Source organism: Arvicanthis niloticus, chromosome 2 (genome assembly GCF_011762505.2).
Source record: "Arvicanthis niloticus isolate mArvNil1 chromosome 2, mArvNil1.pat.X, whole genome shotgun sequence".
NCBI classification, from domain to species: Eukaryota; Metazoa; Chordata; class Mammalia; order Rodentia; family Muridae; genus Arvicanthis; species Arvicanthis niloticus.
The window spans coordinates 147,613,310-147,630,307 of record NC_047659.1 but is presented as its reverse complement, the minus strand read 5'-3'; the positions used below and the strand labels follow the sequence as shown (position 1 = coordinate 147,630,307).

The 16,998-nt window shown below is 46.7% G+C and overlaps 1 protein-coding gene across 1 annotated transcript; it reads right to left on the bottom strand.

Annotated features, from left to right (window-relative positions):
• Nucleotides 1-1,895: 1,895 nt before the first annotated feature.
• On the bottom strand, nt 1,896-3,702 carry Abhd16b (abhydrolase domain containing 16B). The gene has a single exon (XM_034496644.2). It carries the CDS (start codon nt 3,553-3,555, stop codon nt 2,131-2,133), a length of 1,425 nt encoding a protein of 474 aa, XP_034352535.1. The 5' UTR covers nt 3,556-3,702; the 3' UTR covers nt 1,896-2,130.
• Between the last annotated feature and the right edge of the window lie 13,296 nt (nt 3,703-16,998).

The window sequence follows — 16,998 nt, the reverse complement described above, 5'->3', positions numbered from 1 at the left end:
GGTTCGTACTCCGCCTTCTTCCCGCCCTCGGTGAAGTAGTGTCCAATAAGAACGTTCTCTGGCCCCACCTAAGACTAATCTTTCAATTTGATTGGTCAGACTACAGCGAAGCAGGAAGCAATGGTTCTAGTCTGTTTCCACAGTTAAGATTCCAGGGTAAAAAGGGCAGAACAGCCGAAGCTCGAGTTCAGATTGTGTTACAGTTCGCTGCTTCCCACGTTAACCTCGGCTTTCCACAAGACCTTCGACCTTGCACCTCGACGGGTCAAACTCAGGCCCGTGCAATCCCCAGTCCCCAGTCAACCTCTCCCCAACCCCTGTAAATTATTTTGGTTTTTGAGGCAGGTTGCCTGCAGCAAAGGACGACCTTGAATTTACTATGATCCTCCTGCGTCCACCTACCTAGTTCTAGGATTGCAGGAGTAAGCCATCACAGCTGCTTTAAACCGTATTGGGGATCAAGAATTCAGAACTTGATGCATGCCGGGCAAGCACTATACCAATTAACTTGTTTTTGCAACCTCTATATGGAGACTTTTATTGTCTAGGGAGTGCACTAAAAATGAAGAGAGCGCGATTCATCCTCTTGCCCTGCAGGTGCCGCTCTCTCCAGCTGTTTTGGGGCTGCTGGGCGGCTTGCATTCTAGTACTAGAAGAGTTCACACAGCACTGAACACCTCAGGGGCCTATTGGACCCTCCCAATAAATGAAGACCAGCACGGTGTAAGCACCCCAATGTTTTCTCACTTTCTTTTCACAGCAACAGGTGAGCCAGCACTGGTGCCCCCTCTCAGTTTACAGATGAGCAAAATGAGGCTAAAGTAATTTTCCAAAGATCTTTCCAGAGTTTTGAGGTTCTTATGGTTTTAGTGTGTCAACACTGACAGGAGAACAAGAGTCTCCCTGACTTGTGACCATTGGGCAATTTCTTTTGGCCTTTAATTATTTTCTGGAAGAAAAAAAAAATCCTTAAATGACATTCCCCCTCTTTCAGAATTGCCCCACCTACGAGATTGAATTTCTGGGGCTGGATAAATGGCTCAGTGGTTAACAGCACTGACTGATCTTCCAGAGGTCCTGAGTTCAATTCCCAGCAACCACTTCGTGGTTCACAATCATCTGATGCCCTCTTCTGGTATGTCTGAAGACAGCTACAGTATACTCATATACATAAAATAATAATTCTTAAAAAAAAGATTGAATTTTCCTCTCCAGCTAGGCCCCAGTGAGTACTACTAGTTCCTGGAAGCTTCTCACTACCTGTCCCTTCTATGGTTCTTCTCCCTACAGGTTTCTTCTTGCACAGGACTAGGTGTTTCATTGACTGTGACAGTTCAAGGCTGTCCATTAATATATCTTCTACATTTACCATCTTGCTTAACCCCGCCTGGCCAGCTCTTATCCATAGGGCTGAAAATGACAAGAGCAGTCATCCCTTCTTCATATAGTGAGAGACCACAGTGCAGACAGTGGAGAGGTGAACACCTGTCATTCAGTTTGCATTCTTGAGCCATGAACAAAGCCCAGACCTAGCCCAGATCTGGCCCAAGATGTAACAAGTGGGCAACATTAGCACCTGGTAATAATTCAGGATCTCTAGGACCCAGGCCACCCTGTGCCCTATTAATGTAAGTCTGCAGTCCCTCTGTAAATCTCCCCTCCATAGAATACAGAAATGAGAAGGAGTTACTGCACAGAAGCAACTGCTGAGATCTGTTAGCAATGAGACCCTACTGTGCCAGGAGTCCTTTCACTGGGAAATGCTTGAAGCTTTAGTTGGTGTCCTCAGGAACTACCTCACAGCCCAAGCCGTGTACAAGGCACTTCCCTTGTCACCCCACAGCCTCCCATGGTCTCCCAGGATCAAACACCACTCATTACCATAAATTGGATCAGTTTCATCTTTACATTGCCTTTAAGGATTAGGCACAGACATTCAGATGTTTTTAAGGAAGAGAAAGGGTGAAAGCAGGAAAGAACAGAAAGTGAAGGAAGATATACTGCCCACTCTCCCAGACACCAAGATCCCCAGCAGGGCCAGCTTTTCTGTGGAGATGTAAGGAGAGGAACAGCTGGGGGGGAGCTAGAAAGTGTACAAATGCCCAGATACACGAGTCACATAAACAGTGGCTACAGTCTCCAGGGCAATTGGAAGTCCTCAGGTTCCAGCGGACTGCAGTGAGTTGCCTCCAGGTTCTTGAGGTGCCTGCGTGCCAAAAACAGTGCAAGCTGCCGGCGCCGCCGAGCACTCAGACCTTGGCCTACGAGCCAGGGGAAGGAAGGTCCATGTGGCCCCCAGGCCTCAGTATCAGCCAATTCCTTCCGGCAGCTCTCACGATAAGAACGAAGTGTTGCCAAGCACCACTCATCATCAACACGGCAGCGTGCATATAATGCAGTTTCTTGAGCCAAGGTGCTGGCACGTAGCCAGCGGGTTACCACTGTGCGGCCCTCGTGGGCCATCACAGAGGGGTATCTGTGCTGCAGAAGACGCAACAGCAGCTCATTGCCACGATTACCTTCCACATCGCCCTCCACTTGGCCAGATGACAGCGCGGGTATATGGCTCGAAGTGCTGACAACCTCATCTTGTGTACGTCTGAGCAAAAGTACTGGGCCTGAGTAGCAGCACAGCTGCTCAGCAACGTTGAGATTGAAGTGCTCCCGAACAGTGCGTACTACCAGCCCCTTCCAACTCTGGGGCATAACCTTCAGCGCTAGTGGCACAAGATCATCAAAGGTGGCATCCAGTACTAGTGCACCCAGTTCTGGATAAGTCATGGTGGCCCACGTGGCTGTGAAGCCTCCTATAGACCAGCCATAAACCACCACATGTGCTGGCGGGAAGTTCAGGCGGTGCAGCGCGTATTTGACCACCACATCCATTGCATTTGCATCATGTTGTGGGAAAGGTGCACCTGTGCTGCCCCCAAAGCCGGGGTGGTTCCAGCCTAGCACTGAGTATCCAGCCTCCAGAGGTGCAGACAGGCAGCCCATCTCGTAGAAGCCAGCATTCCCTTCACAGCATATAACCAGGCACAGTCCACGGCCATGTCTGCCGGGATGCTGACGGCGATCCATGAACATGGTGTCAATCTCATTGCCATCGCAGGCCACCAACTTGGCACGCCGCCCACGGTAGTGGTCCACTAGTCGCTCCTGGCCCTGCTGCAGTAGAGGTTGTAGTGCGCGCGTCATCAAGAACATGGAACCAGGGTATACAAGCCAGCGGCCCAGTGAATGGGCCAGTGCATAGCTAGCGAGCTGGCTGGGCAGCTCACGGATCTGCTGGAGGAGGCACTGTACTTGGCTCCGAGCTCCACGTGGAGGCCTTGTGAGTGTGTCCTTGCCCAGTGCCGCATCATGTAGCAACCACACACCTGCGGCAGCTGCAGCACAGGTCAACGCACGATGACTGCTATTACCAGTGCCTGGGGCATGCAGGTCATCCCAACGGAAGTCCACCGGCCAGCTTCGGAAGTTGTAACTGTAGTTTGCTGTCAAGTAGATCTTGAACACGTGTACTAGTGCTTTCACAAAGCAGATGACACACATGGGCACTGAAGCTCTGTGCTGTTCCCTGAAAGCCCAGTCCTAGTTGTGGAATGACAGCAGGAGATGCAGGCCTGGCCCAGCCGGTGGCTGTGGAGGCAGAGGCCACGCACAGCACTCTGATGGCATGCCTCCTGTTGACAGGCACCAATGGCCTTTGTGACCTGTACCTTCCAGGGCCAAGGGAAAGCTGTGTGGCTCTCAGTTTTGTGAGTCATTGTTGCTGGGAGAAGTGATGCTACGGTGACAGGCTCACAAAGGGTTCTAAGGCTTGGTAACTCTAGTTCTGTCCCACCCACATTTCCATCGCCTTGGGCAGCTCCCACCTCTTCCACTGAAGGTAGGCAACCAAAGAGGCCAGAAATAAATCGCCTTGACTTCTTTCTTATTGGGGGGAAGACAATAAAAGAAAAGGGATTTCCTACACCTGAGCCAAACTTGTAGATACCCCTTATCACCTCCTTGAACTTTGGGGTTCATTGGTTTACATTTCCCAGAAAATATCTAGGATAGAACAGAGCTGTTGTTGGAGTCAGAAGGTGTATTTTGCTTATAGCCCGACTCCTGTAGCACCCCACACAAACACCGAACACCTTTTCTGAATCATTTTTCACTGGGCCAACAACAGCAATCACCTCCAGGTGGGCCCTACCTAGCTGTAGTTCCTCTTTTTTCAACCCCTAGTTGAACATCTCTCTTTCCTACTTGAACCAACCTACAAACTGTACCTTCCTCTTTTTAGAGGGTTCCAGTGGGTGGGTTCCCCTTTTTCTCCTGCACTAATGATGGCCAGCCTACCTGAGGGGTCAAACAGCTGGAGAGCAGTATACTGCAGCACTTTGGAACTAATTGAGCAGTGGTTCAGACCTGGAACAAATTCTAAAAGCAATGAAATGCAGCCAGATCCCTTGAGTCCATGGGCTGGGCCTACTTGGCAGACCTCAGGCTTTTAGGTAAGGTGGTTTCCAGGCTCTAACAACCAGCCTCTGCTTTCCTGTTCTACTTTCCAGCTAAGGAACTGTCTCAAGCAGCTCCACAGCTTTGGACTCAAATGAGGAATGCTGCTGTGCTCAAAGGAGACAGAGGAGAAGGATTACAGAGTGGTTTGAATAAGTATGTCCCTCCCTCTCCCCCAGATTGGTGTTTGAATGCCTGGCCCCTGGGAGTGTGGCACTGTGAGGAGGCATGGCCTTGTTGGAGGAAGTGTGTCACTGTGGGAACTAGCTTTGAGGTCTCAATATGTTCAAGCTATGCCCAATGTGGCACACAGTCTCCTTCTGCTATCTGTGGGTCAAGATGTAGAACTCTCAGTTACCTGTGCAGCGCCTAGCTTGCCTGTATGCCACCATGCTTTCTGCCATAAAGATAATGGACCAAATCTCTGAGTTGTAAGCTAGTCTCCAAATTAAATGTTTTCCTTTATAAGAGTTGCTGTGGTTATGGTGTCTTCTTAGTCAGGGTTTCTATTCCTGCGCAAACATCATGACCAAGAAGCAAGTTGGAGAGGAAAGGATTTATTCAGCTTACATTTCCACATTGCTGTTCATCACCAAAGGAAGTCAGGACTGGAACTCAAGCAGGTCAGGAAGCAGGAGCTGATGCAGAGGCTATGAAGGGATGTTACTTACTGGCTTGCTTCCCTTGGCTTGCTCAGCGTGCTTTCTTATAGAACCCAGGACTACCAGCCCAGGGATGGCACCACTTACAATTGGCCCTCCCACCCTTGATCACTAATTGAGAACATGCCCTACTGGATCTCATGGAGGCATTTCCTCAAGGGAGGCTCCTTTCTATGATAACTCCAGTCAAGTTGACACAAGACCAACCAGTACAGTGTCTCTTCACAGCAATGATTTGGAGACGCTAGTTCCCATCCCATCCCAAACACAAATAAAATATCTAATGTCCACTTAAAGTCGAATAAAACTGTGTCTCTGTGTGGGTATGGGTGTGTCTGTGTGTGTTTATATATTTGAGGACAGGGTCTCACTGTGTGGTTCCAACTGGCCTGTTTCAGCTATGAGTGCTTGGATTCTAGTGTGGTCACCATGACTTTACAGTGGAACAGCATACATACAGTATTTGCTAAAATAATGAGGTAGTTAACACTTTGTTGTAAACACAGGCTTTCTGTTCAATGATTTGCCCAGCTATTGGCTCAGATAAGTGTTCTGTGTACACTTAAAATAGGTTGGACCAAGCTGTGGTGCTCAGTATGTTAGGTGTATTAAATACATTTTTATTAAATTTACATGTGTGTGTGCGTACATGCACATGCTGCTCCATACATGTAGAGGTCAGATGACAGCTATGGACATTGCTGCCCCTTTTTTTAACCACATAGGTACAAGGGATTGAAACTCGAATTGTCAAGTTTGGCAGCAAGCACCAGTACCTTATGAACATTCTTGCCAGCCCTTAAATACATTATTAATAAAAAATTTTGTTTTATAAGCTAGGAATGGTGGTGATCCATGCCTTCAATTCTAGCACTCAGGAGGCAGAGACAGGTGGATCTCTGGGTTAGAGGCCACCCTGATCTATAGAGTGAGTTCCAGAACAGCTAGGGTTACAAAGAGAAATCTGGTCTCAAAAAAACAAAACAAAACACAATGTTTTATTTTATATGAGTATTTTGCCTGTATGTATGTATGTATGTATGTATGTATCTGCATATGTATATAGTATGTATGTATGTATCTGCATATGTATATAGTATGTATGTATGTATGTATGCATGCATACCATGTATATGCCTTATACCCACAGAGGTCAGAAGAAGGCATTGGATCCCTTGGAACTGGAGTTACAGATAGCAGATGGTTGTCAGTTACCATGTGGATGCTGGGAACATCCTCTGAATGCTGCTGAGCCATCTCTCTATAGCTACCATTAAATACTTTTTAGAAAAGATTTATTTATTTTATTTATATGGGAACACTGTAGCTGTCTTCAGACACATCAGAAGAAGGCATCGGATCTCATTATAAATGGCTGTGAACCACCATGTGGTTGCTGGGAATTGAACTCAGGACCTCTGGAAGAACAATCAGTGCTCTTAACTGCTGAGCCATCTCTCCAGCCCCCTAAATACTTCTTTTTTGACACAGGGTCTCACTACATAGTCATTGGCAGTCTTAGACCTGGCTGGCTTCCAACTCTCACAATGGTGCCATCTGTATCCTAAGACTTGGGAGACTGAAACAGGAGGATTGCTAGAAGTTTAAGACCAGTATGGTCTACATGGGGAGTTCCAGGCCAGCCAGGGATATACAGAGAGACCCTTGCCTCACATCTCCTCTCAAAAAAAAAAGGAAAAAGGAATATTTACAACATATATGTAACACCATCATAAGTCAAAGGATGGTCTATGGTTTTAAAATTGCTTGTTTGGGGGTTGGAGAGATGGCTCAGCCATTAAAAGCACTGACTGCTCTCCTAGGGGTGCTGAATTCAATTCCCAGCCATCATATGGTGGCTCACAACCATCTGTCATGGGATCCAGTGCTCTATTCTGGAGTGTCTGAAGACAGTGACAGTGTACGATCAATATATAAAATAAATACAGCTAAAAATGTTTATCTGGAGTTTTTTTTTGGGGGGGGGTGGTAAGGAAGGGAGTTGGTTTTTTGAAACAGAGTTTCTCTGTGTAACCCCGGCTGTACTGGAACTCATTCTGTAGACCAGGCTGACCTCAAACTCAAGAGATCTGCTTGTCTCTGCTTCCACTGAAGGTGTACGCCAATCTAGGTTTGTTTTTCTAAATTTGGCAGTTCTGCCCCAGATGCATATACACCCAGCTCCAAGACCCAGATTCCAGTTTGATTTCTCTGCTCACTAGTCAGATCTGAGGTCTAGGGTGTGTCTTAGGGTTCATCCACCTCCTTTCCCGAAATCCTGGGTTACAGCAGTCATAGAAAGAGCCCACTGGGCACCTCACCTTTAGTCAAGTGGTTGACAGTGTCCTGAAGATATTTGTGGTCCTTACACTCCTGAGATGACCACCTCTGGCCCTGTAGGGAAAACTTCATCCTAAGTTTTCACCTTAGGATGAAGGTGAAAACTTTAGTGAAGGTGGGCCATTCACTCTCCAGAAACTTCTCATAAACTGATGTTACCTGCCATGAGGACCGAGGCATCAGGTTCATTTTGTGTGAGACATAGGAGTGACTTCTATATCAAAAGCGAGTGAATGTCCCTGCCACTTCAGCCAGGTCCAAGCAACTGGTGAAGAAGATTCTTTGAGGATTTGGAAGCTGCAGACCCTGCAGATAAAGTAGCCTCAGTGGCAGTGGCAATGTCCTGAAAGACAATCTACATGCACAGCCTTTTATTACTGAAGGCAATCTCCCAGCTTGATCTGCTCTGAGACTTTTGAAAACAGAGGACATTCTTCAGCCAAGCCCACCTGCCCTTACTTTGCCCCTGTAAAAAGAAGGAAGCAATTGGGAGAGCCAGAGACCAGATTTTGAAGGGTAGAGGTCAGTGAACTGGAGCCACTAGTCCCCAGGGACTCCAAGCCTTAGTGTGTGTCTGGCCCGGTCCTTGACCCCACCAGTCCAAAGGAGCTCAAGTGCCCCAGAACCACCAGCTCTGGTCAGAGAGGAAAGCATGTGACAAGAAGGGAGCTGTCCTTTACTGAAGAGCTCCCTTGACTGGACCAGCTGCTGCCGCAGCACCAACTGCAGCAGCAAGCAGGGTCTCTTTGCCTTCAGTGGCCTCTGTTTACAAGCGGTGTAACTGGGTGGGGATGGGGGATGGGACTCTGTCGTGGCTTATCAGTTTATGGAAGAATCCTTGCCACCCACTCTTTCCAAGGAGACATCTGAGTATGCACCATACCCCCACACTCCACCCCCACTAAGGCCTGCTAGTCCAGGACATCCCCCTTCCCCCACTGAAGCAGTGCTTCCTCTCTGGCCAGTTCTGTTCACCTCCCTAGAGGCTCTTGATTTATGTTGTTGAGTCTGAAAAGCTAACCTTGGAGAAGGAAAGGAAAGAGAGAAAACCAGTCCCAGAGGCCAGAGGGGCTGGAGCCAGGATCAGAGTCCCTTGGAAGAGGATATTCAGTGCAACACTAGCTGACCACAGCAGCACCCTGGCTTTGGAAAAGCTGAAGCTGCCTTCAGGAAAAGCAGCTGAGTTTGCATAAATGCCTCTGCTCAGGAAATGGGGTGCAGGGAAGGTGGGGGTGGTTTGGAGCCCAAGGACAGGAGGGGACTCTTCCTGGCGGATATGGGGTCAAAAGAAGGGGCGGAAATGGCCAAGACAGCTGCTGAACATCTGGAGTCACAGAGAATTAATTATCAAGCGCCCTCAAGGACAGTGGGGTGGGTGGGGAGCTCTCTCCTTCCTGGCTCCTTGAAGAGCTGCCCCATTGTCTCCCTCTGGCCCGGGATGAAGGACCCAGAGGGAGACAATGGGGCAGCTAACATCCATTCCGGGGTGATAAGGCCCTCCTGAACCTTCAGTCATAGAGAAAGCCTGTAAGAACCGAGGACACACCCTTTAGGCAACATATCTTGTACATGAAGAAGAAGAGGTGAGGGCCTAAATCCTAACACAGCCTGAAGGAGAGACTTACTAATTCTTACCCAGTACTGGCACTGGTACCCCTATACCTGGCCTGAGGGAGCAGGCCAGTGTCAGGCCCTTGGCAGTGGTGAGAAGGGCCATGCTGCTTCTCATAGATCTCTGGGTGGGATCAGATGTAGTCAGAGTTCTGTGGGCTCACCATCTTTTTCCTGAGCAGGGTGCAATCTACACCCTTTCTACAGACTGTGAGGGTGAGCAGTCTCTCTGGAGGCTCTGGGCTCTCAGATATACTTTGAAGGGTCATTGTTTTGTCAGGGAGCAGCCTCAGTTCTGGTTTGGGAATCTCAAAACAGAGCCCTTAGCTATTCTACTAATATCCAGGTGTTGATGTAATGGGAGTTATTTATTATTGTTAACCAACATTTAACATTCTAATTCAGTCCCCTAGACAAGGATGTTTTTTCTATCCCTCTCCTTGAGTTAGACACTTGGTCTGTCCTTTCTCTACAAACATGTATCCATACAAACTCTGTCCCATCCCTTTTCTCATATATTCAAGATTTCATATATTTGAGATTGGTCCAGATCTTCCCATGTAGCTGAAGATAACCTTAAACATTTGATAGTCCCGCTTCTGCCTCGCAAGTGCTGGGATTATGGATTATACATGTACGCCTCCATACTGTTTGTGCATTGAAGAGCAAACGTGGAGTATTCTGCACAGTAAGCAAGCAATCCACCACCTGAGCCTCACCTACAGCCTCTTATTTTGTTATTTCTATTTACAGGAATAAATCTGATGTACGCTGCAGCTTGCAATTCTTGACAATGTATTATGTGCTTCACTGTGGCATCAGCGAGGTACTGTAAAACTGTCTTGGGTGTTCTGCTAGTGTGTCAGGTGTCCCCAACCAACTTCTAGAGATTTCCCCTCAGCTAAAATGGCTGCAATGTACACAAGCAAATTGTTTTCCAAGGACCCTTGCTTCCAGATGCCATGTGATTTGTTCAGACACTTTTACAAAAGTCCTTTTCAACCAGTGAGTCTTTCCCACTCTGGAAGAGAACTAGTATCTGAAAGCTGTACCTCACCCAAGACAGCTTTAAGCTTTTACTGTGTATCTGTCCTGTGTGTATAGATTTCATGACCACTGTTATGACCACTGACTAGAACAGCAGCAAAAGCCATTCTGCTAGGTCAGTCAGAAGCCCATTGGGAATCCTTCCCCTGTCGAGGACCTGGGTACCCTCCTGGTGATCAGATAGAAACTATGGTCTGGACTTAGGACCATGAACCATAGGTCTTGGATAAAACTGGACTGAGGGTGAATGAAAGGTGGATCACTGCCTTTTTTTCCTTTTGTACTTTTTTTGGTTTGTTTTAATTTTAATTACATTGATTGATTGATTGATTCATTGATTGATTGATTGTGAGTGTGAGTGTGTGTGTGTGTGTGTGTGTGTGTGTGTGTGTGTGTGTTGGGGGACAGGTTAAAAGACAAGTTGTAGGAGTCAGTTCTCTGTTCTACCACTTGGGTCCCCGGAATTAGACTCCGGTCATTCTGCTTACTAGCAAGCACCTTTATCTCCTGAGCCTTGTCACCAGCCTGGCTCACTGACTTAGCTATTTGGCCACTGGGGACCTAAAAAACAATAACAGAGGCTGGAAAAAAAATCCAGCCAAGAATATTCCAAAAAGAGACTTGCAAAGGGTCTTGACTCCATGAGGGGTGCCAAGATCGCCATAGTGCAAAACCTATCCTCGTTTTTTCCTGGCTTCTTGAAAGGAACTATAAGAGAACTGGAGAGTGGTGAGGCTTTATAAGCTGCTAAAGAAGGGGTAGTCCATGCTAAGCCCATGCAGAACTGAGGCATGATCTGAGGATCTGCTCAGCACCCTGTCACCTTCCTCTTACTAAGCCTGCCACAGTCAGAGAGCTTCAGTGATAGAAAGTGGAGCCTTGACAGGGAGATTGAAGTCAGCCTGCTCTGTAGTCAGCCCTGGAAACTCACTGAAAAGTAAGACATCTATGCTTCAGAGTGATCTCTAAGAACCAAGTCTGGTCTGGAGCTGAACCCTCTCTGTAACCAGGTAGTGTTGGCAGAGGCAAAGTGCTCCCTGGCTGAGATGCGGGCCTTGTGTCCTCCTACCTTGGACTTGCAACTCAAACCTCCCTGAATGGTAGACTGAAAGCTGGCTTCTGCTGATAAGTGAGCATTCAGGACTGTGAGCTCAAGGATGACCCCAGTCTGGGGAGTATACGGCTTTATAGCCATCTGAGCCCTGAGAGGGTCGGGAGGGGGGGAAGGAGAAAGCCAGCTCAGAGTCAAATGTCTCTTGAAATGAAGACAGGCCTTGGTTAGGCAGGGCCATCACAGACCCACATCTGTGTCCTATATGATAGAGAAAAGACTATGACCAGGGACCTCTATCACTGTCTGGCACATGGCTGGGGGAGGGGGCTCACCTACCCAGCTTGCTTTGAGCCGATCTAGGTTATGGCCCTCGCGGCTTCTTCTAAGTCACTTGCACAGATTAAAAATGGCAACTGTCCCGGAGCTGATCCCAGGGGACCCTGAAACCTGTCCCATCCCCCAGGCACTCTCTGTTCTCAGCATTAGCCCCAGTCTAGGACAGCTGCTCCAGGGCTACAACTTCCTCCACCCCATCCACCCAGACCCCAGGTAGGGTCAAGCCCACCATAGCCTGGATGGTAGAGGCCAGCATCCCAGGGCAAACCCAGACAGACAGGCCTATTTAATTTCCTCTCGTCTTCTTCTGTATGGGACCTATCTATCATGGGTAGGAGAATAGAGAAGGAACAGACAGAAGGGACAAAGGAGAGGGAAGGAAGTTGGTGTGGAGGGTACCCCCACCTTGGTTCCTGTGGCTTCTGTATCTGGGACTTCAGGGTTGAGAAACCCACACAAACACACATCTCATGTCCCAGGAGGTCCCTGATCCAACACAGGATCTGTGGGCCGAGAAAATGGGTCTGGGTCTTTGCCCTGAACCTACCAAGGACAGGCAATGAGGCAGAGAGGGTGAAAGGCAGAGGAGAAGCTCTGATGTTTACCACCCCAGCTCTGGGGATAGGCACAAATTACAAGGCTAATTTCACCACTTTGAAACTGCTCTGAGCTGGGTCAAAACAGGGTGCATGTGCCTGTCTGGATCCTCCAGCTGCCCAAAGTGACCATAAGGCCTTTAAAGTGCTAGAATGAGGATACAGGAGGTGGGTGGCATTCTACCCAGGCCCTGATTCCCACCCTGCTCAAGGCAAGTAACCTTGGCAGTGGGCTTGGAGTTCAGCTCTGAAGCCATCCCTCTGTGCCTGACCCCTTGCACTTTCCAGGTGTATCTGGGTATGAGGACCAGGGGAAAGGGAGGTTGTCTGCCATCCCTGGCCTAATCCCACCTCCAGTTTATTTTCCTCAGGTTCCAGTAGGGGCAGCAGTAAGTCAAAATATTAGTCCCTCCCTCTCAACTGAAAATAGCAGGCCTTGGCCTTAGGAAACCCCCAGTGTGGGAGGTAGAAAGGAAGAAGAGCAAAGGAAGGGAGGCTTCTCAGGAAATGCCTGGGTGCTATGACTGCACTAGCAGAGACTGTTGGTCATTGGCTCAGCCCTTGGAAAGTCCCAGGCAGGGCCTGTGGACCTGGGTGGAAATAGTGCCAGCAAGGCAGCGTGAGTTCCTTACACAGGCATCAGATGCTAGGGTGGGCTTCCTCTTCTGCCTGGCTGGGTTTCTGCCATGGACATCATCAGGGCAAGTGAAGGTAGTTCTTTATGGTGGTCATTCTTTCCTTCTGGCAATAATGATCTGGTGCTCCTCCCAGCCCTTACCCCATTTCTTCCTCACTGTCCTGGGAACAGTGATTCAGCACTGATATTTTAGTTATTCAGACAGGTCTCGTAAAGTCCAGGTTATCTCAAACTTGATACATAGCCAAAGATGACCTTGAACTACTAATCTTTCTGCTCTATTTTCCCAGTGAGATTACAGGTATGTACTGCTGCACCTGGATACCAGCAGATGCTTACAAATAATGGCCCAAGTGAGGGTTTGACCCAAAATGAGACTACATAGAATAGGAACTGAGACTGCTTGTAGGAATTAATCTTCAGGGAATGAACCTGGAGAGCCCCAAGGTTGAGGAAAGTTGGGTATTTTGGAGGTATGAGAACAAGGCCAGGGCTGGAGAGATGGCTCAGTGGTTCAGAGCACTGACTGCTTTGCTAGAGGTCCTGAGTTCAATTCCCAGCAACCACATGGTGGCTCACAATCATCTGTAGGGGGATCTGATGCCCTCTTCTAGTGTGTCTGAAGACAGCTACGGTGTATTCATATAAATAAAAAATAAATAAATCGAGAGAGAGAGAGAGAGAGAGAGAGAGAGAGAGAGAGAGAGAGAGAGAGAGAGAGAGAACAATGCTAGTGGGTTGTAGAGACCTGGGGTTGGGGTAGAAAGATAGGCAAGACTTGCAGACCAGGGCACAGAGCTTGAGAGGAAGCTGCCATTAAAGGTACCAGACTTTGTTGTATTTCAAAAAGGTAATCGACCTTCTTTCTCTGTGCAAACTGATCTGATTGAACTAACCCCAGGTTTAAAATATTTGGAAGAAGAATGCATCTATAACTAAGCATAAAATTTATTTATATTGTTATAAGTCATCTGTAGATTAAAGTCTATGGTTAGGGGATGGATGAATCTCAGTGGTAGAGTGCTTGACTACCTAAAAAGATATATTACCGCGCTATGCATTTTGTTTTGTTTTGTTTGTTTGTTTGTTTGTTTGTTTGTTTTTGAGACAGGATCTCACTGCACATAGCCCTAAGTGGCCTGGAACTTGCTATGTTAACCAGTCTAGTCTCAAACTCAGAGACTTGCCTGCCTCTGAAAAGCCTACATTTTATACAAGGAGTTCAAACATCTGATATTGGTTCCTAGGGGATTCTCGGATGTTCCCTCTTACTGCTCTAGGAGCAAATGCACAGCTCTGGTGTGGAGGGATGGAGAATCTAGTAGTTAATGCTGAGAGGGGATCAGAAAGATATGAGAGGGTTTAAGACTAGACAATTAAGGGATGTGATTCTGGATTGGAGATGCACTTCATCTGGTAGAATGCTTGTCAATCTCAGGGTTCAATACTTAGTACCACTAAGAACGGAGTATGGTGGCGTTGCCTTTAATCCTAGCATTTGGAAAGTAGAGATAGAATGATCTGAAAATTAAGGTCATGTTCAGAAGTTTGAGGATAATCTGGTCTTTATGAGATCCTAGTTTAAATTTTTTTTTTTAATGCATGGTTTCTCTGTGTAGCTCTGGCTATCCTGGAACTTGCTCTGTAGACCAAGCCAGCCTCAAACTCAGAGATCCACCTACTAAATGCTGCCTCCTGAGCACTGGGATTAAAGGCAGGCACCACCATCACCCAGCTGTAAAAAAACAAAACAAACAAACAAAACCAATACACAAAACCAAAATTTAGGACTGGAGACATAGCTCAGTGATTAAGAACACTGGCTACTCTTCCAGAGGACCCAGAATCAAAGCCCAGCACCCATAAACTGACTCACAACCATCTGACATTCCAGAGGAATCCAATGCCATGTATGTATGCACAAAGCATACATAGTGAACAGATATACATGCAGACAAAACTTATACATGTTAAATAAAAATAAATCTAAAACGTGTTTTTGTTTGTTTGTTTTTTTTTTTTTGAGACAAAGTCTTACTATGTAGTTTGGCTGTTCTGATAATTCTGAGGATCAGGCTGGCCTCAAACTAACAGAGAGATGTTTGCCTCTGCCTCCCAAGTATTGGGATTAAAGGTGTGTGCCACTACGCCTGGCTTAGAAAAATTTTAAAAAGTTTAAATACACAAAAACCTAAGCGTTTAGGAAAGATGGCACGATTCGTGGTGCCACAGGCTTCTGAGGTTGATGTCTTGACATCTGTACTGGCTTGGGTGCTGACCTAAGTTCTTAGATGGACACTAAAGGAAGACCAAAATTCAAATGCTTCTGGAACTTTCAGGGAGTAACTCTTAGCAAAATCAAGCTGGCTGAGAAAGCAGCTAAAAAGTACAGAAGGATGTCTGTAGAAAGCAGCACATTGTGCAATGTAACAGTCTTTGGGGGGTAAACATGGTAGACACTGAGGAAGTTTAAGTGGCTATTTTAAAGTGTGTATATAGAGTGTGACAACAAGATCTAAGGCAGTGGTTCTCAACCACCCTGATGCTGTGACCCTTTAATACAGTTTCTCATTGTGGTGACCCCAAATCATAAAATTATTTTCATTGCTACATCATAACTGTAATTTTGTTATGTTGTGAATGTAAATATCTGATAGGCAGGATATCTTATATGTGACCTTGTGATAGGGTCATTCAACCCTCAAAGGAGTCCCAACCCACAGATGAAGGCTGCTACTCTAAGGTGTGACCTGAGTGGGAGTGGGAGGAAGTAAAGAGGGGGGCTCACAGGATATCTCTTAGGTTAACGTAAGATAGCCTTCTGGCATCTCCAAGGGGAGACAAAATGGTGTGAGTCCTTTATACCATTACACACAACCACCTCTGACACTGCTCACAGCCACTGCTATTTTCACCTGCCCCATTCATGCTGTCAATATCATCTTTATTGCTTCCACCTGTATTGATAAAACCAAAACTCACCATTCATTCATTCATTCATTCACTCACTCATTCATTCATTCAAGAATATTCTCTTGGTCAAGAGTTATGCTTTATAATTCAGTTCTCTGGCCATATCAGTGAGAATGCTGGTTAGATTTTTTGTGTTTGTTTGTTTGTTTGTTTGTTTTGTCAACTCGACACAAGCTAGGGTCATTTGAGAAGAGGGAACCTCAAATGAGAAAGTGCCTTCATCAGATTAACCTGTAGGCAAGTCTGCAGGGCATTTTCTTGTTGAATGGTTGATCCTGGAAAGGACAGTCCACTGTGGGCAATGCCATCTCTTAGGGAGGTAGTCTTGAGTTGTATAAGAAAGCACGGTAAACTGGGTATGGCAGTGCACATTTTTTACCCCAGTACTTGGGAGGCAGAGGCAGGAGGAGGATCTCTTAGTTTGAAGTCAGCCCTGTCTACGTAGCAAGTTTGAGACCAGTTAGCACTGCACAGTGAGACACTGTCTTGGAAAAAAAAAAAGAAAAGAAGGCAAGATTGAGCGAACCAGGAAGCAGCATTGCTCCATGGTTTCTGCTTCAGTTCCCTCCCTCCAGGTTCCTGCCCTGAGTTTCTACCCTGACTTCCCTTCATGGTGGACTATAAACTATAAGATGAAATAAACTGTTTCCTTCCCAAGTTGAACAGAGACAGAAAACAAACGAAGACAGTGAACAACAGAAGTGAGATCTCTTCCTTTAAGAATCTACAATTTATGTGTGAAAACAAAAATATACAGAAAGATTTAGGATACAAGGCATAGAACAACCCTACCCTTGAGGTTGTTTACTCTTGTTATGCAGTGTTGGATATTGAAGCCATTACCTAGAACATGTGTGGCAAGCTATCTACCACCGAGCAGCAACACAGCCTCTGCTCTAAGAGTCTATCTAAAAGAAGTTAAATGTGTTTATACAGACTTGTCCTTAGATGTTGATAGCATGGGTCATAATTCCTGAAACTAGGAAAACCCAAGTATCCATCTATTGGTGACCAATAAATAAGCTACATTTTCTATACAATGGAAAGAAAAACACCCCAGAGATATTCTGCTAAGTGAAATAGCCATGCACAGAAGACCACGTATGGAGCCAAGGTCGGTGTCACGGGTCTTCAACTCCAACTCCTGAGGGGGCTGAGGCAAGAGGATAACAGATCAAGATCTGCTTTGACTACAGAATGACTTCAAGGACAGTTTAATTGACTTAGTGAAAC